The 26614-nt window shown below is 39.0% G+C and overlaps 1 protein-coding gene across 9 annotated transcripts in view; it reads right to left on the reverse strand.

Annotated features, from left to right (window-relative positions):
* Positions 1-232: 232 nt before the first annotated feature.
* The window catches only part of ANK3 (ankyrin 3), a 663260-nt gene continuing 636878 nt past the window's right edge, over positions 233-26614 (reverse strand). For 4 of the 9 annotated variants that reach the window (XM_077894615.1, XM_077894620.1, XM_077894618.1 and 1 more), the window contains 7 exons: positions 25494-25872; positions 23651-23701; positions 21705-21791; positions 15392-15475; positions 15212-15271; positions 13630-13710; positions 233-1658 (listed from right to left, as the gene is read on the reverse strand). In XM_077894615.1, the coding sequence (XP_077750741.1) occupies positions 13639-13710; positions 15212-15271; positions 15392-15475; positions 21705-21791; positions 23651-23701; positions 25494-25872 (733 nt within the window). In that variant the 3' untranslated portion in view covers positions 233-1658; positions 13630-13638. The remainder of the gene's footprint in view (positions 1659-13629; positions 13711-15211; positions 15272-15391; positions 15476-21704; positions 21792-23650; positions 23702-25493; positions 25873-26614) is intronic. The other 5 variants (XM_077894619.1, XM_077894622.1, XM_077894621.1 and 2 more) reach the window with 2 other exon arrangements.

Consider the following 26614-nt stretch of genomic DNA (forward strand, 5'->3'; position numbering starts at 1 on the left):
AAGATCCCTTGTCAGTTCATCTTTAATTCTTGGCTCCTCCATGAAATGCACAGAATTCCCGTAAGCTGGGAGTCTGCGGGGCAGAACTGAACATTGGGGATGCTAGTGACCCCAGAGGCAGAGGCTGGAACAGGACTGGGGAGGGAAGAGGGGAGGCCAGATGCCCAGGAGTCTGTCTATAGACAGGTACCCTTTGCCAGCGAACACAAGGACACTGTTGAGCCCAGACAGGTGAAGAGTTTAACACAATTTATTTTATGCTTAAATAATCGACTAGGTCATCCAGTGTATGGGTTTTTCATACATATGTCATTAGAGCTATGTGTCAATGAATGCTGATTTTATGTGAATATAATCAACAAATTAAAGGATTTCACCAAAACCCAAATAAAAATGCCCTTTAAAACACAGCAGCCTTATTAACCTAATATGACACTGCTAGAATGGTTACAAATGATTGGCTTATTCAAAGGTGTCTACATCTTATAGCCAGTACACGATACAGTAATAATTGTACAGCGTGCTGCCATTCTACTAGCTAAGAATTTCGGTTCAGTCCATTTTAAATACCCCCGACTGGGGCCTCTTATGAGCACCATCCACCTCTAAAGCGGCAAGCATTACCCCCTTTTAAGCACTAACAGCACCCCCCACCCCCTAAAGCAACTACTGTATAGGTTATTTTTTTTTTCATTTTTAGGTCATTTCATTGAAAAATTGGCAATAGCAACAAATATTAGATGAAGGGCTTTGTGTTTACAGATAAAATCTTCTGTGTTGCAGTATACTGTAGTGTTTGCAAAATTGGAAAAGATTTAATCAAAATAAGGTGATACACATGCATCAAAATATTAGTATTCTGAAGAAAAAATTTTTCACAGAACTACAGAATTCCTCATTTTGGGAATTATTTAAATTTGCAGCAGATTTTAAAGATTTGTTTTTCTTTTTTTTTTTAAAATCAAGCTAGCAGTTTTGCATATACAAACATTATAATTGCTAATATACAAGAATCAGTGAAGATCCCCCCTCCCCAGAACCCCTCCCTCCTCTTCTAGGGTGAAGTCACTTGAGACCCCTTGTATGTTAAATGCATTTGCAATATTCTGTTTGTGTTCTAAGAGGCAGTGCCTTATCAACATTTATTCTATTTTTCTGTTAGAATTTATACAGTGTTATTATTTACAGCAAAACTATAGATGTTTTAAAAAAGAAACAAATAGTGTTTATACCCTGACAGTTTGGGTCCAAGAAAAATAAGGCGAGCTGTTGTGGAGTTAGTAATTTTAGTGTTTCTCTGTGATTTCATCATCCCATCTTCTGTCCCTTCTGGCGGCAGGAATTTCTTCCTTTTGTAAATGACACCAAATTACTTAAGATAAACTGTTAACAGCATGGCTTCTTGTATATACACTGCATTGCTAATTGCACACGCGCCAATCCTGGGAATGAAAGTGAATTTCCATGCTCTGTAAATTGGCTCATGCTAAATTAAAATGTGGGTAGTTTTCTTTTTTTTTTTTCTTTTTGCATAAAAAAAAAATCATGCCATTAATGTGTGGAAGCAGCAAACGCACACACCCTTCTCCGTAAATTTTCACTTCCTGCTGACATATCTTCCATGAATTTCTCAATACTGGCAGTAAAAACACATGATCCTGTGGAAAGAGAGACAATAGGCAGTGAGTTTAGCTTTTCTATTTTTTTGTTTTTTGTTTTTTAAAGAATTTAAAGGCTTTCTTGCCATTCAACAGAAAAGCCTGAGAGAACAGGGCCTCTACTTTCTAGTGGGTCGTTTAACATGATACTTCTGTCCAATGCAGTCGGCTAGGACAAAGCCCCAAGGTGTACCCGAAAGCTTTGAGGGCAGTGACTTTTTCTAGGTGACCCTGTGATCTCCCCAGCACACTTCTCGCTGTAATTGTGGTTTTCGAGATTGTGTTGGCAAAGACCTTCTAGGGTTCCATCTCTAACGATCAGGTCACTCAGGTACTTGGGAAAGTCACTTTCAGCCCTCTTGGGCGGGGGGTGGGGGGGGTGGGCTGTATAGTCTTATCTATACGATGAGAAGGCTGACAGAGGTGCTCTCTGGGATTTCGATCAATAGCAAAATATGAGGGGCCTGGGGTTCTCGGGGGCACAGAGAGCCAGGGATATGGAGTCAGGACAGAGCATTTCAGTAATGTCCCTATGTTTTATAATAAGTGCTCCCCAAAGTGCAACTAATCTTTCAAAAAGGGAGAACAGCATCATTACTTCATTACTCTGAAACTCCTTTTCCATGCACAAATTAAAGTTAAAGGCTGTCTTCCACCGCTGCAAAGATTTCCCTCCTCCTGCCCTACATCAGTCATCACAAGATCGATTCATTATGTTTGAGCTTCTTGTTTTTTTTTTTTTTTTTTTAGATTTTATGTATTTATTCATGAGAGACACACAGAGAGAGAAGCAGAGACACAGGCACAGGCACAGGGAGAAGCAGGCTTCATGCAAGGAGCCCGATGCGGGACTCAATCCCGGGACTCCGGGGTCACGCCCTGGGCCGAAGGCAGGTGCTCAACCTCTGACACACCCAGGCGTCCCATGTTTGAGCTTCTTTATGGAAGCTGAGAACATCTTGTCTTACTGGATAGCACTTGCATAAAGTATCAGTGTTTTATAACCAGTCAAAACAGTCAATATCAATCGACAATTTTTGCTATGAACTCTTTTCTCACAAAACAAAGTTTTCCTACGTACAGTCCATCCTCCTCTTTCAGTGTGAAAAGGTGACACACTTGAATGCTAGCCTGAGAACAAATCTTAGCCCCTAAAGCAAACCTGAGTAAGGCAAGATGGATTTTAGGAACAACCGTGCTCACTGGGTGATAAGCAAGCCCATCTCTACAGGTCAGGGGCACCTTCAGAAGTGTGCTTCTGGTGGGCTCGTGTGTCCTCAGTGACCTTGAGGTAGTTTACTTACCCAGACAAGTTTCTTTCTCCTTAAGATGGATCACCTAGGCTACTCTGGCTTATGTAAACATGTTAGTCCAGCACTTCCTCTGTCTGCTCGACTAGGTTCTTGCTTCCTTTCTCATATGAAAAGTGCTACTAACTCCCATGCTCCAGGTCACTAATGCCTGGAGCCAAGAACATCAATGTGTCAATTCCTTCTGGGGTGATTTCATTATTGGCCCCCTTCCCATGACTCTGCAGAGGCTGTAGGGAAGGAAAGTGACTCATGTGTCATGTCCCAGAAAGTGGGCAAATCTGAGTAAGATCTGGATTTTCTCACCTCTGTTATTATCACTTACTCCTTATCTTCTGGGCACCAGGGTTCTTAGATGGCCCCATGATAACGTTACCCTGGAGTTCTCCCTCTGTCTTCCTAGGGAGGGTCCTCAGCAATTTTCCCTAGTTGAAACCACCCTTACTTTGTGCAGCTTAATTGGAATATAATTTACATGCCATTGCAATATATGTATTTTGAATATAGTTTGGTTAATTTTTAGGAAATTTATATAGACATGCAATCATCACTGCCAGCCATTTGAACTTTTTTTTTTGTTTTGCATCCTGTCTTCCAAAAACCAATCCAACTTTCCAGGTTCATCTTGCAAGAAGAAGCAAGTTCTCTTATCACCTTAGTGCAAGCAGATGTTATTTTTTATAGAAATACTGAGTATGTTTCTATAATTTTTAAAAATACTATTCATTATGCCCATTTATATTCAGGTAGGATTTGGGTGATAGTTAAAACAAAAAAATTGGGAGTGAGTTTCCGTTGTAAATCTCTCTTGTTCTTGGTAATCCAATCAGACTGTGTTGGCCCTAACCACTCAGGGGCAGGAAGGTCATTCATTGGACAAAAGACTATACCAAGTAGGCCATTCTACAAAAAGCATCAGCGCCTTGGGGAAAGGGACTGTTGCCTATTGTAAGATATTGACATCTTACAAACCGTAATGAGAGCGCCATCTGATGGAAAAGCGTGAGGACAGGAGCCATCAAGATGGCATTTCAGAAAGAGAATCTGAGTCCTTTTAGGTAATATATCTGAGATAGAAGCCTCTGCATTTAGAAATCTATCTTTGGGTTTCATATGCTTTTCAAAGACAAAGGTAGTAGAAACCAACTCAGAAAAAAACAAACATTCCTTTTAGTCATTTCACTAATTTTCTTTTTTTTTAAGGAACATTTTTCAGGTATTAGGAAAACAGCTATTCAGTAGATTTTCCTGGCAGTTTATATTTCATAGATGAATGTGTTTTTCCATATCCATTTTCAAGTCAGGGGTATGCTTGATTTTGGAACTACTGTTTCCTTTATAGGTCCACATACCAGTGGTTTTTAGTTCGTGTGCCCACCTTAAAAACCAAAAATCACCCATCTGTAGCTGGATACATGAAGCCCTCTGCAGTTCAGCCCAATCAGGCTTAATACCTGTGACTCTTGAGTGAACAGCTTCATTTCACAATTTCCAATGGTTCTCAAACATGGGTGCATATTAGAATTATCTGAGGAGGCTTAAAAAAAAAAAACCTGTATCTAGGCCACATACCATGCCAATTTATTTATTTATTTTTATTTTATTTTATTTTATTTAAATTTTTATTTATTTATGATAGTCACACACAGAGAGAGAGAGAGAGGCAGAGACATAGGCAGAGGGAGAAGCAGGCTCCATGCACCGGGAGCCCGACGTGGGATTCGATCCCGGGTCTCCAGGATCGCGCTCTGGGCCAAAGGCAGGCGCTAAACCGCTGCGCCACCCAGGGATCCCCCATGCCAATTTATTTAGAATTTCTTAGGATGGAGCCAAACATCAAAAAACATTGAACAAACTCTCTAGATTTGAATGTTCAACCAGGTTTAAGAGCAGTGATCTATTCTAAAACACTGCTTTTCAAAATTTAATGTCCTCATGTATCACCTAAGGGACCTTCAAAAATGTGGATTCCGATTCAGAAGGTCAGGGTAAAGCCAGAGTTGCTGATTGTCTAACAAGACTTCCAGGTGATGGCGATGCTCCACAGACCACACTAGAAGGAGCTAGACTGTGTGCCAGTCATCAACACATTGGTTTCCAACTTCCTTTTCTTTGCTGGTGATTTTGTATCCATCTATACTTGTCTGCCCAATCTTCACCCATATCTCTCCTCTCCATCCTTCAAGTTTGTGTCAAATGTCATCTCCATGAAAATGTAGACTGTGCTCTCCCTAAGGAGATCTGCCTCAGCAGGTGAACTCTTACTCATCTTTAAAGACTTCGCTTTGTTCCAGTTTTAGGAAAGAAAGCCTTACCTGACGTGCCTTCCTTATAGCTAATGGAGAATGTAGATTTGTTACTCTATTCCTTTCTCTTCCTTCCCATCTCTCTTCCCTTCCCATTGTTTCTCTAGTTACAGAAGTCATGGGGCTAAGAATATTTTTTTTGGGAGGCCTGGGTGGCTCAGAGGTTGAGCATCTGCCTTCGGCTCAGGGCGTGATCCCATGGTCCCTGGATCGAGTCCCACATCGGGCTCCCTGCATGGAGCCTGCTTCACCCTCTGCCTATGTCTCTGCCTGCCTCTCTCTCTCTGTCTCTCGTGAATAAATAGATAAAACCCTTAAATTAAAAAAAAAACCATTTTTTTCTAATCATTAATTCTAGTTACTTCATATAATAAACTACAGGGCAACTTAAAAATAATTCCCAGGTCAAGTGGGACTTTTTTGAGTTTTGTTTTTTCTAGTGACTTGTGATTTTAAAAATACTTGAGGTCATAGGGCCAGTTAAGAAAATGGGAAAATATTGATTTAAATTTTGGTAATAAAAAACATAGCACTCATAAAATAATACAATAGTACAGCTATTATTATTATCTGCCAGGCACTGTAGCAAAGCGGCTTAGTTCATTTACCATTAATAACAATAAGGTACTATTATATCTTCTATTTTTATGGCTAAGGAAACAGAGTTTTGAGCTATAAAAGAAGCATGAGTTTGCACACTTAGTACATATTAGGGCCAGAAACAGAAGTCAAACCACTTGACTCTAGAACCCTTGCTCTTTACCTCAAAGCCAAGGCTTTTGGTTAATTAGGAATTTTTTTTCCAACGGTAAGAAAAATAAAAACTAAATTACATAAAAACCTATTTACTTCGAAAAAATTTAAGGAAAATATTTAGGAGTGAAGAAATTCAGGCTGCATCTCGAACTTCTGGGAAGCAGGATCAGGAGACCCTGCTGGGTGGGATCCAGATGTATCCTTAACTATGACCACTGGGATTTTGCCGTCTACTTCAGTAAAGAGGAATGAGAATGCCTCTCTTACTAATTTCCCCTGGAATTTCTCTGCATGTATGCTGGTTTATACTTCAGAATACTTTCAGATATCCCTTGTTTCTCAGAGAATTTTGGTGAGGCGGCTGTTCCAACTCTCCCACTGTTCCATCCCGGCATCCTCACATCTTCGTCTACCTGCCACTGATCCAGGCTTTTCAGGGTGCTCTTCCCAGCTGTCTTAGCACTACTAACAGCTGGACCTGCCCAGTGCTTACTATAGGTTTGCCTGCCGCTATTAAAAGTGATTTACTTGTACTAACTCAGTTAATTCTCCCAACAACTCTACAAGGTATGTTATTCTGGTCCCAGTTGATGTGAAGCAATTAAGGCCCAGAACCTGGCAAAGTTCACAGAGGTAGTAAGCTCCCTGGCAGTTCTGGCCATTCAGGCCACTTCACTTCTCCCCCACATACCAAAAATGACTGTGATCTCCAGCCCAGAGCTCTCTCTCTAACCATCGACAAAAGTCCAGGGTCCTCCGTGTTGACCATCTACGAAGCTTTGTCGTCACCTAGGCTACGTCAATCCCTAATTTTGTTTTTGTGGCCTTAGGGTCTATGATTTTGTTAAATGATCACCTATATACAAGCAACCCTGATGTCTTAAACTCTCCCCCTTCCCTCCCAACACAGAACTCCTCTGGTTCCTCAAATCTGTTCTCTCCTTTTCATTCTGTCCCAGTTCAGGCCCTCACCAGTGTCTCAGAACAGAGGTCCTTGTGTTCAAGTTTTCTCCACCCTCTAGTATTGCTAGGGTTACCGAAACCTTATCTAATCCTATTATTCTCCTACACGAAGCTTCCAGTGGTACCGCACCGTATCCAGGGTAAGGGCCGATCTCCCGTGCACAGCTCACATGATCTTCCATACTGCCCCATCTCAAATGCTACTCTTTCTTCAAAAACTGGATCAAATATGCACTTCCAAGAAACTTTAAAAGATCTCTTCTGTTGGACGTATTTATTATCTTCCACTGGATGCCCTGAGCATTCTGTTTGATTCTTTTATTACATTTATATATTTTGATTTGTGTGACTTATGATCACGTGTGCCCCTTGGACTAGACTGTAAAGTTCTCTCAGATAACAATGTCACACTTAAGGATAATGTCTTACAATGCTGTACCCTCCCTACCACTTACGCAGTGTCACAGCGTGTGTCACAGACCTTTGCACACGGTAGCTAAGAAGTAAAGGAGGTTTAAATGCACATGGTCGCCTACTCATAAAAGCATGTTAGCTAATATACATTATAGGAAAGTTTCTCTTGTCCACGGCTATGAAACTGTAAGGACTGAGATATCTTGAGGTAAAACCAAACCAGTATTCTGGAGGGCTGAGGCTGAACATGTAGGCGATCTTAGATGAGAGGATATAGAACAGCTTGGAGATTTCTACAAAGGAAGAGGTCAGGGGCAACCTTTTAAGCTCTATTCCTCTTCAAAATCTTACTCTTTGGGACTCAATGCTGAGCTCCTTCTTTGTTCACATTAACTCCCTCCCTAGATGATCACATCTATTCTCTAGTATTCAACTCTTATCTCTTTAGTGAGAACTCTCACATTTTTATAGGTGCAGCCCCAACCTTTCGGCAGAGCTCCACATGTGTGTCTAACGCAGTACTTAAAGGTCTCAGAAGCACCCTCAAGCCCAAGTCCAAGCCTGAATGCTTGATGTTCTTTTTAAAACCCATTCTGTTTCTGTTTCTTTCTCTACTACCCAGCTGTGTAAGCCAGAAACCTAGGGGTCATTCTTTACTCAACCCTTCTTCTTAGCCTTCCCTCAAGCTAATCCACCTGTTGACTTTCCTAAGACCACTGCCCAGGTACTAGCCTTGCCATCATTATGGCTTAGGCAGACTGCTCAGTAACCTAACCAGTCACCTTCGGTTTATGCGTTTCCCCTCCAACCCATTCTTTACATTGCCTATATGCTTATAAAAACAATCGGGTCAGGCTCTTGATGGAAATCCTTCAGGAGCTTCAAAATCTTTTAGAATGAAATTGAAAACCTGTTCTCTGGTCTGTGATGATGCATCCCTCACTTACATCATCATGTGCCCTTCCCCAGCCACCACCATCTCACCAGGAGCTGGGACACCTCTCTTCTTTTGTTTCCTCGACTATGTTAGGTCTTTCCCCCCTCAAGGCCCAAGCCCATATTGTATGCTTTGCTTGGATCCTCTTCTCTTCCCCATTCTTTTCATGGATGGCACCACCTGGGAGGTTCTAGTTTAAATGCCATAACTTCTTTATTTATTTTTTTTAAATTAATTAATTAATTAATTAATGATAGTCACACAGAGAGAGAGAGAGAGAGGCAGAGACACAGGCAGAGGGAGAAGCAGGCTCCATACACTGGGAGCCCGACGTGGGATTCGATCCTGGGTCTCCAGGATCGCACCCTGGGCCAAAGGCAGGCGCTAAACCGCTGCACCACCCAGGGTTCCCAACTTCTTTATTTCTTAAGATTTATTTTTAAGTAATCTCTATACCCAATGTGGGGCTCAAATTTACAACCCTGAGATACATGCTCCATGGGGACACCTGGGTGGCTCAGTGGTTGAGTGTCTGCCTTTGGCTCAGGTTGTGATCCCAGAGTCCTAGGATTAAGTCCCACTTCAGGCTCCCTGTGGGAGTCCGCTTCTCCCTCTGCCGATGTCTCTGCCTCTCTCTGTGTGTCTCTCATGAATAAATAAAATATTAAAAAAAGAATTACATGCTCCATAGACAGAGCCAGCCAGACACCCCTAAACATCATGACTTCTGAGTGACCTTCCCCAGCTCCCAGAAGTCTAAATATGTTTCCATATTATTCTTTTATTGGATCTTGACTTTATATATTCAGGCCTCAAACATCGGTCCCATCTTGTTCCCCTTTGCTGGCTGAGACATTAGGAAGGGCAGGGCCCATGGAAGATTTTTTACCATTGGACATCTAGCCTTTCCATTTTCAGCCAGGTGGAAGCTCAAATATTGTTTTTAAGGAATGAAAAAAATGTGTCAACTTTCTGGCTCAGAAAAAGTGTTGCCCCTGGCAAGCATGGGTATTGTTGTCACTCTCAGCTTCCATATGGCTGTGAGATCCTGAGCATTTCCCCCAAAAGAAGTTGGGGATACAGCTGTTTCACAGTCCTTTACAGTTTATATCTGGGGCCTTCCCTTGATACAACCTCACTAGTCAGCCCTCTAATGGTATTTATGAAGTAAACATTTGGGGATTATGGCTAACTTAAAAATGAAGTTCTGCTTTATTTTAAAAAAGAACAAAAACCTGATTATTTTCACTGTTTAAAATATGAAGACATTTACTACAGGTTGTTACATACATCCATTTGATTCAAATTTGCTTTTAGGTTTCTCATCATCATCAAATACTATTTAACTATGGATGTGGATAATAGTAAGAACTCAGGTTCTGGATAAGTTCAAATTTCAATCTTTTGCTCATCAGCTATCTAGGACCTTGAGTAAATAATTTAATTTTTCTAAACATTAGTCTCCTTGCTAATGAGAAAGAGACAGTAGTACTTACCTTATAGCATTGTTTTGGGAATTATATGTGGTGATGTATGTAATGGTCTTATCTGGTACCTGGCATAAGTAATCATTTGCCAGAACATGGATATTATTATTCATAAGTAATTTTAGAAATACAGCTAAGTAATAGAAAGGTGGAATATCAATAATCTTGAGTTCAAGTCCTAGTTCTAACAATCACAAGCTGTGTGACAGTAGAAATGTCATTGATCTCTCTGAGCCTTGACATATTCATCTGTAAAAGGTAGCAAACAAAATTGGCCTGATTTAGTGCTCACTCAGGCAGCACATATACAAAATTGGACTGACCTCTCTAGGGGCTTTTTTGAAGGATTAAATAACACAGAAATGTAAAAGCACTGTGTAAGTTATAAATCACTATATACTATGTACAAATCTTTATAGCTACTGTAAGCCACTGGCTTTTCCCTTACATTAAAAACAGGATGGCTGTGATGCGGTATTATAGAAAAGTGGGTACAAGGGTTCAGGTAGCTCAAAATACAACTGGTTCTAAAATAGAAAATAAAAATTTTGCTGTCACCATCTTAGACTCTGAAATTTGGCAGCATTCCACTTCTTTGTTGTTTTGTTATTTATTTATTTATTTATTTATTTTAAAAAGGCAGTCAGCAGGGCTATAAAAACTCTCAATATATTTGCAAATTGATTTTTCCAGAGCACACATTCAGTGTCCTGGAATTCCAGGTGGTATTCTTGGACTCATTTTCTAAGTTCACTTATGGAAGGTAAATAACCACTCTGGAGAGTAACGTGAGGCCCACAGTCAGATCACTGTTCTTTCCATCTGACGTATTAAGTTTGCTTTAGGCTGGAGTTATTTTCACATTCATATGACTTCTACCTGAGTTTCCCTCTCCTTTGAGCAGTGGAGCAAGTGAGGCAAGGCTCTGACCACCTATTTACAGGGTGGGTTATTTGTAATTTGAAGGCTCTTGTACATTTAGTGACCATGTCCCATCTTATTCATTTACTCGGAAGGACCAAGCAGTATAGCACAGTTGTATTTTTGGGACATCAGTTACTCATAGATACTGTATATATGTGTTCTAGAAAAATGGCTCAGTTGGTATGGGTGACCTCCTTGGTTTTTTCCCCACCCAGAGTCTGAGTCTGAGCGAACTTTTAGGCACCTACTAAAGCTGACTGAACTCTTGTCTAGATTCATTTCACATTTCACTTACAACTGCTTAACAGACAAACTCAAGACTGCAAACTCATGCTTTGTGTTTTACTTATCTACTGTGTATACATGTGTGTCTTGCATCAGGATCGGCTGTAAGACATGCAAAATGGGTTCATTTTAGATACTATGGCCCCTATATTATTGGTCATTTTCTCCTCTCTCATGTAAGTCATGTTGAGGTCTCCTGATTCAGCCCGCCTCTTATCATCCTCATGGCCCAAGCCAGTATCTACAAGTGTTTCGTATTGGGTTTTCTGTTCATCCACTATTGTCATCTCTGGTTCATTCTTTGCCACTATAGTGAGTGATGCAGAATTTACAATCATACCCCACCCCTGCCTAAGACACTGCACAGCTTTCCTTCTGTTTTTAGGGTACAGACCAGAATCTCTACAGAGAGGCTCATGAGGCCCCAAAACTCCCACCTTTCCTCCTGCAGACCCAAGGGCCAAACTCCCCGCTAGCTGCACTGACCTGTTCTCACAGCTCCTTCTTTCTTGCCCCCCCTCCTGGCCTTTGTAGAGTGCTGATGTCTGTGCTTAGAAGGCCACCCCAGTCTCCGTCTAACTCCTTCCTTCACTCAGTCGTGTCCTGTGCAGTCTTTAAAACTGAGTTCAAACAACACTTTTTCCAGGAAACCCTCCCTGTCACCTCAGATCCGGCTCAGGTTTCTAGTCCACAAGGTTGAGAGTGTTGAGACTATCTCCAGTCCACAAGGATGGCAGGTTTGTATCCTATTTCTGCCACTTTTAATTCATGTGGCATTGGGCAATTTTGGGCCCCATTCCCTCCCCTCTTACATGGGGATGTAAAGGGCATCTATCCAAAGGGGTTGGCTGTGAGAATTAAATGAATAATGGAGTGGAACACTTGTGGTAAATATTATTTCCAGAATGTTCTGCAGTTCCTGGTAGTTGTCTCAGTGCCAGGAAATACTGATGTGATCAGTTAGGAGTGGGTAACATGAAATCTCCACAACATAAGCTCAGTGAGGACAAGTACCATACTAATGTCCTTTATTAAGAGTTTCTCAGTTCCTATGCAGAAAGCCTCATGAAAGGAAGTGAACTAAATCTTGGAGTGGATAAATACATGGTAAGTTTTTTTGAGAGGGAGAGATTAGGAATTCATCTGTGCTTGAGGTAAGGCACATACCCTCACCCTAATCCTAGACCCGAGGGGGAGAAAAAAAAAGATGTTATATATACACAACAGAATATTACTCAGCCATAAAGGAGAACGAAATCTCGTCATCTGCAATGACATGGGTGGAGCTAGAGCATATTATGCTAAGCAAAATAAGTCAGAGGAAAGACAGATACCATATGATTTGACTCATATGTGGAATTTAAGAAACAAAATAAATGAGCAAATGGAAAAAAAAAAAAAAAAGGAAGAGAGAGCAAACCAAGAAATAGACTCTGAACTATAGAGAGCAAACTGATGGTTGCTAGAGAGGAAGTGGGTGGAGGGATGGGGGAGCACACTTGACATGATGAACACCAAGTGTGGAACTTTTGAATCACTATATTGTACCCCTGAAACTAATATTACACTATATGCTAACTAACTGGAATTAAAATAGAAAACTTAAACTCCTTTTTTAAATCTGGGTCTTAGGTACCTCATATAAAATTCAGGGCAACAAGACTAGATTTTTTGGTTCCTCACCTCCACACTCCACTACCAGGATTCTGGTAATGGGGAACAGAAGATCTATGCAAGTGAAAACTGGAATCTATTTGCGCTTTGTCATTTGGACCAGTAGGGTTAAGACAATTGCTTGTACGCAGCCCTCAAGGAATCATGAGGCTTCACCTCACAGACTTAGGGAGCGCTTTTCATATTTCTTTTCAAAGTTCCATCTGCTTTTTCACCCCAAGTGACCTTACGTAATTATAGCCATGCAGAAAATAACAGGACAATGTAAAATTTAGAAAAGAACATTAAGGAAAATCTTCTCATCTAGGAAGAAAAGTTCAGAAAGAATTACACAAAGCTCACCAAACATTTAACTTAAAGAATTAGTAGTCCCTTAACCTCCTATTTCATTTGCTTTGGTTTATATAAGATACGCCAAAAGGTACATAGGGACCTCAGTCACTTAATTTAAACTTGGCAACCACTGTATTTCAACTGAAATTAAACGGTCAGACGCCGTTCTGCTAAAATGGTGAGAGGCTGGATCTACACACATCTCAAGGCACATCTGTAAGAATTATTTGTTGCCGGATAGTTTTCCTGTTAGGTTGTATAATGTGACCCCAGTACACACTGAGCCGCAGCTCTTAGAGGAGACTCAAATATCACTATTTACATTTGCTTCTGCAAACACCATTTACACTGAAATTCCGGACTAATTTGTGAGGAGAAGGTTTATGGCCTGTGAACTGAGTTTCAGTGTGTGCATGGATGTGTATACAAACATAAAAATGACTCCAGCAACTTCATACTGGGTATTCACTGGAATTGGGTGAAAAAGAGAGGAAGGGGGCAGGGAGTCAGAATCCCTTATCCAGGGAAATGAGAAGTTTCCCAGGAAGTGCTGATGGGAGCACACCTATCGCCTTGACTAACCGTTTACTGTTACGAATGGCTCTTCTTTTCCACATGCCGGATTTCCTTCTTCGTTGTCTTCACCTTATAACCTTCTCCCTGCTGTAAAAAGGAATGTACATGTTAAGATTTCATAGTCAAAGAGTTCTAGTTGTAGAGCGGTTCCCATTCTGGTCCCTTGAGGCTGGATTAGGGTAAGTGAAACACAGTTGAAAGCACTTTGTCACTTCACGTCCAAAAATTCACACCATCTATTTGGCTGAACCACACAGCCTAGCGTCACGGAGGCAAGCTAGAGAGCGCTGTCAGAACCAACACGGTAACACTACTATGCTTCACAAGACCTCAGTAGGTTAGTGAGAAATAAAAGGTTAGTGATCATAAAAATAATAAATAAATAGTAATAAATACAAATTTTAAAAAGCTTAGTGGTCAATAAAAAGAGAAAGAGTAGCCTGTTCATTTCCTGTTGTCAGCTAAAAAGAAATCATCACCAAAGCCCTCAAGGCACCCAAACCCCAATTCCAAAAAATGTTAGTAAATTCTTCTTAAGCCAACAGGATTTGGGGCTGTCTGTTGTGTCGAGACTAAAATTTCTTAGGAAAGCACTGATCGTGAACAGAACACCATGGAAATGTTGTTGATCTGAGGGACTTTTTTTTTTTTTTTTTTTAATTTGTGTATTTACCAAGCCCTCCTCTTAGGCCAGATCAAGCTGGCATCCATTTTCCATAAAACGAGACCTCTCTGCACTGAGCACCAGGGCAAGTTTTCTCTGAGAGCAAAGCTGCACAAATCCGCCACTTTTACCCGCTTTATAACAGAAACGCAGTAGCCTTTCCAATTTTCTGAGTTAGTCTTGAGAAATTTTTTTCACTTTTTCTTATGTAAACACAGGCTATTGGAGTTTCTATTTTCAAAGTGAAAGGGCTAAAGTTCTGAGAAAAGGAAAGAAATGACAACCAGAGGTGTTTTGTCTGGGAGATGGAGACTCATGTGCTGAATTTACACTGTGCAGTGCTGAGTTGAGCTCCTTAACTGGCATGTTGGGAACAGGCTCTTATAAACCCAAAAAGGAGAATCCTCCTCAGGTTAGATGAGGGGATTCAGATTTCCCAGTAGAACATACTGAAAAGGGAGTTAATGTAGGATCTGGAACTGAGCTTTTTGCCATTCTAACATTTAAACCCTGTACATTTGCTGGAAGTAGGTGCCTTTCATCCTGGTCCCAGGCAGGTACCAAGCTGTAGGGAAAGCATAGGCAGAGGCAGAGGTGGTGGTGGGGTGGGCACTGCTAAGGAGACCAGTAGTGATAGGGGGTTTTTATTTTATTTTTCCTACATGCTCGAACCACACATTCTTCCCTCCATAAATGAACTTATCTTTGTGAAAACTCTGAAGATAGCAGAAAAAAATGTATATAATGTTACAGAGTGTTAAGAGGAAAAGTCTTTTTCTTTGACCCTGATCAAAGGCACAGGGTGTCAAAAGCAGCACACGCTTCAAGCTGCCACACTGCAGATGCCAGCCTGTTAGCAGCATGTTCTAGAAAGTTCACAAGCGTTTATCCTCTACTTTTTCTTTGGCAGTCCCTCTCCATTACCATGTCATCATGTTTTCTCTCTTGTGGGATAGCAATGCGTCTTATTACTTTCCGAGTGATCTGTAGGAAGCAATAGTGAAAAGTAGAGATTTTCCTGTTTTCTATTTTAAAAGGTGACACTACAGCAAACCATAGAAAATCTGAATTCCAAGGGAAGCATAAAATCCCAATTATGATTACTTTTCTGGTGATGAGGTTGCCTTCTTCATCAGTAAATTGCTCTTCTGTGACAGATTCACCAGGAATGCTTTTTGCTTCCTCTCCCTAAAGGATGTGGCATAGAGATTAGCAACATATTAGATGGACAGATTGCCACACCACTCCATACACCACACACATGCTCTGTGGAGTTTTAGAAAAATAAAGTATAAATTCTACTTGCTATTCCAGGGCAAGGGGAAAAGGCGGACTCCTCTGATGGTTACTTAGCAGCCAACAACATTCAAAGCACTAAACCTTAGGTATGTACAAGAATGATGGTTAGCAGCTAACTCCAAGAAGGAAGAATGATATAACACAGTTACACATTGATATATAAACCAAAAAATTTCATTCATTAAAAAAAAAAAAAAAAGCCAATGATTAGAGCTCTGATTAGATCACCTCATTTTGAGCAGTGTTTCTTGATTAGTCCTACGAAATCTCTCAAATAATTTTTGGGTTGCCTTGTGCTTAATCTAAATTAAGGTGGTACCTTAGTCAGGGCATTATATTTATTGCCCTTGTCAGTTTTTTTTCATTTAAAAATTCAATTACAGAGGATAACATAGACATTTTTTATAAGCAAAGTTCATGGTATATAGAAAATCTTAGTTATTTTTCCTTAAAACTGAGCTTTTCATAGATCTTAAAATGAAATGATTCTAATGAAGCACATACTTTCTGGCTACTATCTTCCAGTGAAGGGGTCTTACGTGATGATAGATCATCTAATCTCCATGGCTACAGACAAAGGAAAGATCAGTATTAAAGGAATTTAAAGTGATGCTATCTTTCCCTTAGTGACTGTTAACTGATTTAGAAAGAGGAAGCTGCTAAAGATCTTCCTCTGGTGAGTTTTTAAAAAATGGAATAAAGCCTTAACTCCTCTTGGTGGGCTCTTATTTTCCAGCTTGGTAGATTTGGATGGCTCTTTAATATCTGCCTATTGGCTCCATGATTGTCTAAGAAAAACCACTCAGAGGGCAAAACTAGGACTAGGCAAAACTAGGCAAAACTAGGCAAAACTAGGATTGTTTTTGCAATATAGTCCCTTCTTCTCTGATATTCCACTTTCATTTAGTGCCACGCACAGTTTGGGGGAACAGTGATGGACATCTTAAGTGCGGACCTACCGTAGAGACTTCATGACCCCCTAGCCAGACTTCTTATTGGAAAGGTGGCCTGGATATTGCTATGGAACAGTGGACTGCAGTTGTTATTCACCTGTGCTTGTTTTAGGAAAAATGGCAGATCACAGAGACAACAGCGACATTTCTGGGAGAGGCAGGATTCTAACTCCTTCAGTGTTGTTGGTCTGAAAAAGGTAGTAGTTCTGATAATTTTGTCAGTGCCAACTCATGGTAAGAAAGTTCTAGGATTGCTTTATGTCACAGCTAGAAGGAAAGGCAGTGCTGGTGTAAAATGATAAAGACTAAAACATTATCTTCTTTTGCTAACAAAATTGTTTTCATTCTTTTCTTTTTACAAAGTGACATTGTATTTTTATAGATTGTGGGCTCATAGGTTATGACTGGGTAAGACATGGACTCATTTTCCTCATTGTGGTATAGAAAGATAAGATGTTTCTTGCTGCTCATGTTTAGCTCCCTTTGGAACTTGCTTATGATCAATTACCATAGTTAAAGAAGGGGATTGGAAAAATATCGCAGTCTCATGCTTAAATGCACTAAAATTTGCAACACGTTTTTATAGGAATGTTATTTATATTTCCTGTGGTTGGGAAAAAAAGAACATAAGTTTCATTTCATTTTAAAAGTAAAGGCTCAGGGGTGCCTGCTGGCCCAGTCAGTTAAGCATCCAAGTCTTGATCTCAGCTCTTAATCTCATGGTCATGAGTTCAAGCCCTATGTTGAGCTCCACATTGATTGTGGAGCCCACGTTAAAAAAAAAAAAAAAAAAAAAAAAAGGAAAGACATAAAGATATCAGAGAAGCCAATAAGAGGTCATGAAATATTTTTGAGCTAACACTGGGAAATGTCCAGTTCTTTGCATGTTAGATAATTTGAGGATTCCAGGAAAATCCAGTAAAGTAGAATCCTATTGGATAAGTTATGAATGGACTCTTGTGGGAGCGATGCCTGTTAACTGTTTGGACAGTCGCTAAGAGGAATGTAAAATGAGGTATATTTATAAACATAATGAATAGTTAGAAGAATACTGATTTATATTGACAGCCTTAGGAAAAAAGCAAAGCTCTATCTATAAATAACAAGATATAAGTTGTTGAGATCTACCCTGGCATATGGGCATTTTCATGTTTCCTACTGAAAATTCATACTGTTTATGTATAGCTAAGGATACCTCTCTTAATCTTAAGTGTCCATTAAGTATAATCCATTTGTGCTTTAATAAGGCCAAAGTAAGTTGTGTGGTGATGTGGAAACTCACTCAACTGGGGGAGTGGATTAGTTAGGAGTCGTAGAGAAGAAAGACAGTAAGGAGTCAGGAAATATGTTTTTAAAAAAATCATCCATCTCTAATTCTGTCAAATATATTAAGAGACCAAGTATTACCAAGGAGAGGTCTTTTTAGAGCCTTCCTTTAATGACAGAGAATAATCTCTAATTAGTTCCTAAAGTTCTAGAAAACAATTTGTACTTCCAACTAAGCAAAACTTTCCCCCAGGTCTTGTTGATGGCATTATTTTTGGCAACACTTCCCCCCTACTTTTTTCTTTCCTATTTCAAAGGAAAATTACAGCACATATGGTGTCGCAGTATCATCCCTGGTGGCCACCTTAATGCACAGAGGCTGTTTTTTCCCTTTGAACCTCTGCTGTAAGCATTGCATTTCATAATTTTTATTCCTCCGTCCTTGAATAAAAGGAAGGAATAATAGTATGATGTACCAATTGATTTAAACTTTCTCCCCAAATGGAATGGATATCACATGTGGGACATATATAACTTAGCAAGTTACTAAGCAGTATGTGATAGCATAACCCATTTTTATATTCTGAGAAACCTATTTGCTGGGAATGTGTGTAAGCATGTACTTAATGTACATGTACATTTTATATTTGGGGATGTGTATATACGTATACATAATGTATATGTACATTTTATATACATTTCAATATATTTACATAAAATATTATGTACATAATTAATTTGAAACTCATGAGCAGTGGTTACCTCAGGGAAATGGAATGAGTAGATCAAACTATATACTTTTCATTGCTTGATTTGGGGGAAAACATATGTAAACTCATAATTCCTAAGTCAGTAAAAAAGTTCAAAAGTAGAAATAAAAATACAGTTGAATTATAAATAAAAATTCAGTTATTTGGACCTAACCAAACTTTATAATAGCTTGCGGTGTGAGTTTAAGTTTTTACCTTTTAATCACTGACTTTGCTAAACAAATACTCTAAACAAGCTCGTAGGACTGGTTAATTTACTTAAGCTGCTTCTAAGCATTGAAACCACTGTAATATTATCAAATTATATAGAAATAAATGGATGTGCTTATAAAATCTAAAAATCCCCACACAAGTAGAAGAGTTTGTTCACTTGACTCATTCTTTAGAGACTTGAAAATAGTAAATGTAAAAAAAACAAAAATAAGAAAATTAATTTCATAAACAATGGATGAACTTGCATAGGAAATTGATGAGGAAAATCATAAAATACTTTCACTCCATCAGTTGTACAACCCTGAATGGCAAATAAGACAGATTAGCCTAGACTTGCAGTTGAGAAGCCCTGAGTACACCTCTTGCCGGCATGGACACTGTGCAACCAAGCTCGCTCTGCAAGGGACAGAACCACCCCAAAATAGCTTTCAGCTCTGAGATCCTAAGCTCTAGAGGGATTAGTATGGCAAACAGTGTAAATATCTGGTCCACCCAAGGCTGGACAGCTTCCATGAGGAAGGCCAAATTCTCAGCATTCCAGTCCCAGCAGATAATTTCCAGGAGAGACAGCTCATGGCTGCCCTGCTCCCTGCCACTGGAAAAGTTGAAATGGCCAAGTGCCTAATTTGGTCTAGGCAAAGTTATTCCTTTATAATTTGTTCTAGGAGAAAAAGAACTTAGCATTGAGGGAAAAGCAGGTAGAAGGCACTGGACAGCTAGAGGTCAGGATCCTTTCTGAACAGAAAGAGAGTAACCAGAAAGATTCTTATATATGTAATTTATAATGATTTTTATTATACTTATAGCTTTCAATTATAATTATAGCTACTTTTTCTAGCTTTTGGGTTTCTCCAAGTTTGTTTGAGTGATTCTATTGTTTATACAATGCTCTCTCTACTTATAAAAGCCATGCTCTGGGGCCAGCCCGGGTGGCTCAGCAGTTTAGCGCCACCTTCAGCCCAGGGCGTGATCCTGGAGACATGGGATCGAGTCCCGTGTCAGGCTGCCTGCGTGGAGCCTGCTTCTCCCTCTGCCTGTGTCTCTGCCTCTCTCTCTCTCTCTATCTCATGAATGAATAAATAAAATCTTTAAAATTTTTTTATATATTACACATAATTATATATTAAGTTCAAATATATAAATAACACATTCTGACAAAATTACTTAAAAGCTAACTTGCTAATGCATGTCTAGAATTCTAGAAAACCAAGAGAAATAACCCTCATTGATTTGATGGGTTTTGTGTTTTTATTCTTCAGAGTAAAACTTCTTTATCGACTTCCTCTCAATTTTTGGCAGGATTGTTTATTTTCTTCTGCCCTATATAGAGGAGTGTCAACTTATATAATGAGCAGCTTTTATAAGGAGTGAGGTGGATTTGGATGCAACATCAGTATGTTAAGCATAAAAAGTTACAAGACAATATGTCTGGTGTGCTTTTTCTGGATGTTTCACTTTAAAATATCATTTTGTGAAGACATTAATTCTGGAAAGGGCAAAGCCTGCCTGAGCAAAGAGTGTATCTTTAACTCCTTCAGAAAACCTGTATTAAGTATTTCCTTCCCCTAATCCCAGGGAATGTGTGGGAAGTGACTGATTATGAGGATTTTATAAGCAGAAGGAATACTTGCAAATATGCTGGATACCAGTAAGTAATCTGGCTTGCCTATATGGAATTGTCAAAGAAGTGATTCTTTTTTTTTTTTTTTTTTTTTTTTTGATAGCTGTCTATTGAGTTCAAGATTGATTTGGGGATAGTTTAAGATTTAGACAAGGACTGGCTTTCTTCTCTAATGCTTCCATAGTCTTGGAGAACCTATACTAGAGCAGATTTGGCAGATTTTCTTCTCTTCTTTCATCTGATCTATGTGAAAAGTACAAGCAGCAAGATTAAAAAGTTTTAGAGACCTAAGCCAACTTCTCTACTCTCCAGTGGGTCTCCTGACACATTGGAAAGGGATGATAAATTTGATAAATGGTTTTCAGTAGATATTTCCCTTCCTTTCTTTCTCTCCAGAGCTGTCAACCAAGGAGCCTCAAGTTATTTGGATCACATTCAAAGGACTGTGTGTTGAAAATGGCTTCCTAGTTTCTGCAGTCAATTATTGTAACATCAAGAAATCTCTCTCTAAAGACAGAGTAGAGCAATGAAGACAAGCAGCGGACTGTGGGAAACGTTCTGCTGGACCTCACCAGACATAAAGTCATTGCTTCAAAAGGCCTTTGTGGGGGAAATGAAGGTTCCCCCTTATTCATAGTGTTCAACTGTGCTGCAACAGGGGCGAATAATATTTTTCACTTCCAGTAAAAACTGCTTCCTATACTTAAAAAGCCTAATTTTCTGTATGCTAGTCAAGTAAAAAGCCTTTTTCAGAGGATTTTGCCTGATTTTGTTTATGTCACATACATCCATGCCAGGCTATAACTCCAAATTCTCAGCCACTGATTGGTAATAAAGAAGTAGCTTTTACTCAAGATCTGTTCAGGCAGTAAGTATTTGAGACGGAGGAGTAAGGCTTTTCATTATTTCATTGTCCTTCTCCATTTGACCTTATACCTCACGGTGGCCTCTGAGGTTTCAACTGAACATTTCATTTGATAGGAACTATTCTCTCACCAAGATAAAAATCTTAGTTCACACAGGATACTTCTTCAGAGAAAGCAGGATACAAATGCCAAGAATTCTCAGACAAAATTACAGCTGCCACATGTCAAACACAGGCCTTGACAGAATACTCACTACATGCAACATGACCTTCTCCTCTTGTGGTTGCTCTTACAAGCTTTCAAATGTACAAAAAAGAAAAAAAAAACATACATAGAGCTGCCTAGTTGTCAAGCATGCTGAATTTTCAAGACCACAGGGAAGGACTTTCTGACACAGCAATGCCCCATCGCGATCCAGCGACAGGATACCTTTATGATCAAACGCCGGCGAATAACTCGGGTAGTGACTCTCCGTTCTTCCTCTGAGCTTGAATCACTCTCACTGTCTTTCAAGTCCTGATAAATGCATTTTTTAGTATAATTTTATCATCACATTTAAAATAAAAGACATTCTGAGAAGGGAAATCAAAAAAGAATTACTTTCACTTGCTGGTTTTCCCTGCTAAGGAAAGTCGTGATTGATATGTATTTGTGAGAATCTTAAAAAAAAAAATTGACGTGGAAGGAAATTCTGAGCAGGATTCTAGATGAAATTAGTCTGTATATGTATGTATATATGTGTGTGTATTAATACATGTACTTAATTACATTGATCTTTATATGCACATATGTGGTAAATATCGATGTAATTAAATAATAAAGTAATTATAAGAGACATTTTGGTATCTGAAACTACTCGCTACTAATTGTTTGAAGAAACACTTTAAATGAAGATATTCATTTAAAACTTGTTTTTAATCTCCATCCATGTGACCTGAATGCATAACCTTAGAGTTTAGGCCATGCCTCACTTGATCTATAGAAAGAGGCATAGTATTTCTGATTTTTAGGAAACTTTGGTCCAATTTGACAACTTTACCAAACCTACTTTGAACTTTACTGAGGTAAATTTTTTTACTTTTTTCTAGAGTTTGTTGCATATATTTACATCAGGAGATTTTTAGCAGCATAATTGGCACCTAACACACAATTGGTGCTCAGTAAGAGTTTATGCAAACGAATGAAGGAATAATGTAAAACATGTGAAAGCTTAGTCTTATTTTAAAGAACTGATATGAAATTAGGACAGAAAAAACATCTGACAGACAAGAATATGGTATAGACAAGAATACAGGAATCACACAAAATATTAATTTTTAGGCAATAAGGATGAGAAACTACCACATAGTTCAATATCTCCAGTTTTACTTAAGTGCCATGATGGAGACTACTTACTAAATGATTTTATCTCTCAATTTTAATGGAGGAATTCTGAAAATTATTCTGGTATTTTATTTTCTAAATTTGCTAGTTGCCCCAAATCTGATATATTCTAGAAACTACAGTTACTATTCATTGGCAAAATAAGTGGAAGTGTTGGTAAAAATAGGAGGGGAGGTAAAATTGTTACAGGAGGTACAAGTGTTAGCTAAAGTGATTTTTGAAATGTTTGTCAAATAGATAATAATGTAGGACATTTTTCACCCAAGCTACACTGAACAAATACATTTAAATATTATTGTAATATCTACCTTAACTGTGTAAGAAGTTTTGTCTGAACAAAGTGCCCTGCTGAATAATATGGTGTCAAAAGGAAAGAGTTTTCAAGTGTCTTGTTCCTTGCAAAGATATTGGCTGCTAAGTTCCCTATTAATTTTAAAATGCTTTAGAAAAGGCTGTAATTCAGAAAACATACAATGATGCCAGTATTGTGAAAGGAGGCACTGAAGTAGCTCAAAAAATCAGAAAAAGTAAGAGGAATTCATACTGTGAAAAAAAAAAAGAAATGCCAATCAGCATACAGGGATCAATAGATGAGGCAAAATAGAAAATTCAATCTGAATTATTCATACACAGATTCATAAACTGGGGAAAGGTTTTCACTTGGGTAACATATGTTAATGCAAACACTATCAGACCAAGAAGTTAATTATAATCCTATCAAGAATCATCTGAGATTAGTCCCTTACATAAAGAAGAAGTGGGCATTTGGCCAATGGTTTAGTTGCCACTTTCTGCCTCAAGTCTCTGCTAATCCGAAGGTGAAGGGTAGAGAGAAGGTGGTAGTAGAATCTCGATCAGGATTCCTGTTAGAGAATTTTCTAGAATTGGCAAAGAGGGTAACGAGGAGACCAAAAGGGATTTTTTTTTTTTTTTTCAGTGCTTCTTGCCATGGGTCGCTGCAAGGAAAGAGGTGGAAGATAGCAGAAGTTTACCTTGTAACAGCAGGCAGTCATCCTTGTAAGAGCCGAACCCGGACTTTTGACCTGATTTTTTAGGGAACAAAAAGGGGGCTGTTTTTTGAGCTCATACATCAGATGACCTAGTTGGTTGCTACTCCTGACCTATGGTCTCGCCACAAAGGACACGTCCTAAAGATTTTTGGATTTCCTGAGAGGTCAGGTTCATAGCTCTCAGGAACCTTAACTCCATTAAGAACTTTGATGCTCATGAAAACTTAGGCAGTAGAGGAGGGCCAGTAACCAATACCAAAAGCATAATCTCGTAAGGCATTTGAAAAGATTTTCTAATAGTAATTATGTCCTAGTACTGATGAACTCAGCTGAGTCTCCATTCAGGGTTAAAACTTTCATTTCAAACCTTCTTTGGCCTTCTCCCTGGTTCCCCAGTGGCCAATGTGTCTGCACCTATATACACACACACACAAGTGCCTATTTATATTCAGATGGTCATTTAATTTCATAACTTCTCTACGGATTTTTAAAAGGTTTTTACAGAATAAACTTTCATAGTTAAGCCATCACCATGTTACTGCTTCCTTCAGTATTTTGTGGACTCATTTTAAAAGGGAACATCGAAGGTCATACTGCTTAAATATACTAGGAATTAACCAGAAGAAATCAATATTCAAAACCCATTTGTTGGGGAGTGAAAAGAAGGCCTGAAAATTTTACTTCCTCTCACTTTCCCTCCTAACACGCAGGAAAATGGTCAAAAGATAGCCTGTAGAAGGGAAAAGGAAGGATATGATGAGTTGATAAGCTGATCATTAGGTCTTGAGTGACTGAGAGTTTACTATTAAAGTTTTTGTAAACCACAACTTAATCATGGACTCACTATTTTTCAAAAGACTTGTATTTTTTCTATCCCAAGCACTGCAGTAGATCTGAAGCACACTGGATGTTTTAGGGAAAACTGTAAGTGCTACTATTCCAAAAGTGTCCATATCTCAGAATCTATGCCTACTGCATGGTCCAGGAAAATACAGAACTGAGAGAGCAAAAAGAAGTAAAAAGCTGCAGGAAATGGAACTTCTATTTTCTTATATCCAATTATGAGTTATAATTTCAGTTCCAAATTTTTTAATAGCTAAAAGCAGTAAACCTCAAAGAAGGGGAAAAAAATCTATGAGATGGTACCACAAAAACATGTTTTAAGTACAAAGTCCAAGCAAATAATTCTATGACAGTAAAGTTTTAAAATGATTAAAAGCAAATATTCAGATAATTATTAACTTAGATATAAAAATTATTAAAATGATACACCTCACTTCAAATTTCTAAATGTTGTCAACCAACAGTAATAACATACCCACCTCATTTCAGGCTTGGGCATTGGGTTTCTTTAAGTTTTAAAACACACTTTCAGGCAACAGATCTTATAGGGCAGAAATCTTAGATGGGTCACATGCTATAAACACTTTAAATTATGCAGAAGACCTAGAAAAGGTCAGAATAATTATCCTATTTCCATAAGAAGGAAGACTGACTGGGTTGGGAGTTAGGAAACCCAAATCCTAGACAAAATTAACACTGGACCTTAAGCATCTGGACAAGAACACCTCTTTGGTTCTTTTTTTTCCCCTGAAAAATGGCTGAAGAGATGCTTATTCCTTTTTCCCACTCAGTGAATGAAAATATGATCAAATAGCATGTGTTTTACCTAATCCTTTCTTCACCCCCACCATTAGTGTTGGCACTGATAATCTGGAAACAGTAAAGAGCCTTGGGCCCAGTGTTAACAAGGTTAATCAAAGGAAGTGAAGCATCAGTACTCTTGGTTGAAATGACAAGTGTATCAGGTAACTGAACTGCATACCTTTTGCTCAGACCCACTGGACCCCTCTTCTTCATGAAGGTTAAGCCTTGGTTTGCCATCTGCAGGAGGAGTCCTACTCATCTTTTTCATACTGACAGGCACACAGGGTTTAGGCTCTTCTATTACAAACTTGCTGGTTTCTTCTAGAGCTTTCTGATAGACTGCTAACGATGATGCTGGTTCTTCCACACGACCAGATGCATGTATTTTTGGTTTCAGAGTTTCCTTAGCACTCTGTTTCCCTACATCATTTTGGGATTCTGGAAAGTAGGATTTTGTCTTTGTTTCTGGAGTGACTTCTGGATGGCTTCCGTTTGCTTCAAATTTTCCAGGTTCTCCTTTAAGATATGAGGTAATAGAATCTCGACACTGATCAGGGCTGCAAAAGATAAAATGTGGAAATTTACAATGGTAATATATGACTAAAAATGGGCTTCAGAAGCTCTAACTTTTTAACAACCATGTTTTGAATCAATTTTGAAGGCATGAAATAGAAAGGTATGAAAAATATGATGTGTGAGGGGCTAACATAGGTTTGGTTTTGGGGGTGAGGAGGTGCTACCCAAGGCTTCAGGCTTCCCTCACATTCTAATTCCCAACCTGCCTAGCTATGCTGTCCCTGTTTCTAATTTTGTTTTGTATATTTTATTTAATTTTGTTTAATTTTGTTTAATTGCACTGCTATAGCAACTTGGATTCGAGATTTTAAAAAGTCATTCTGAGAGGTTCATGGACATACGCGGAGTTCTAGACCCACCAATCTAAAAAAAAGAGGGGGATGTTGCAAAAGGCTTTAACATTGCCAGTGAAATCCTGTGATGAGAGCTCTGGCATCCCCCAAAACCCCACGTTCCACTCTTTGGATGGGTTTCCAGTTGTGAATCCTGCCATCCTGATTTTGCAACCGAAACACCCTAAAGTTTCATCTTTCCCCACTGCTGACCCCTGCTGACTTCTGCTGGTGAGTGGGTGTTAGTGTTCACCCGTTGCGTCTATGTCCTGGGAGGACCATTTTCAAGTAACTGTTAACAATCTCTCTCTTCCAACACTTTCTTTTAAATTGATTTCTGATTTTTACTGGTATCAGTATAGACTTTTATTTTCTAGCTTGTGCATTGTTT

This window comes from Canis aureus, chromosome 4, assembly GCF_053574225.1.
Source record: "Canis aureus isolate CA01 chromosome 4, VMU_Caureus_v.1.0, whole genome shotgun sequence".
Lineage (NCBI taxonomy): Eukaryota > Metazoa > Chordata > Mammalia > Carnivora > Canidae > Canis > Canis aureus.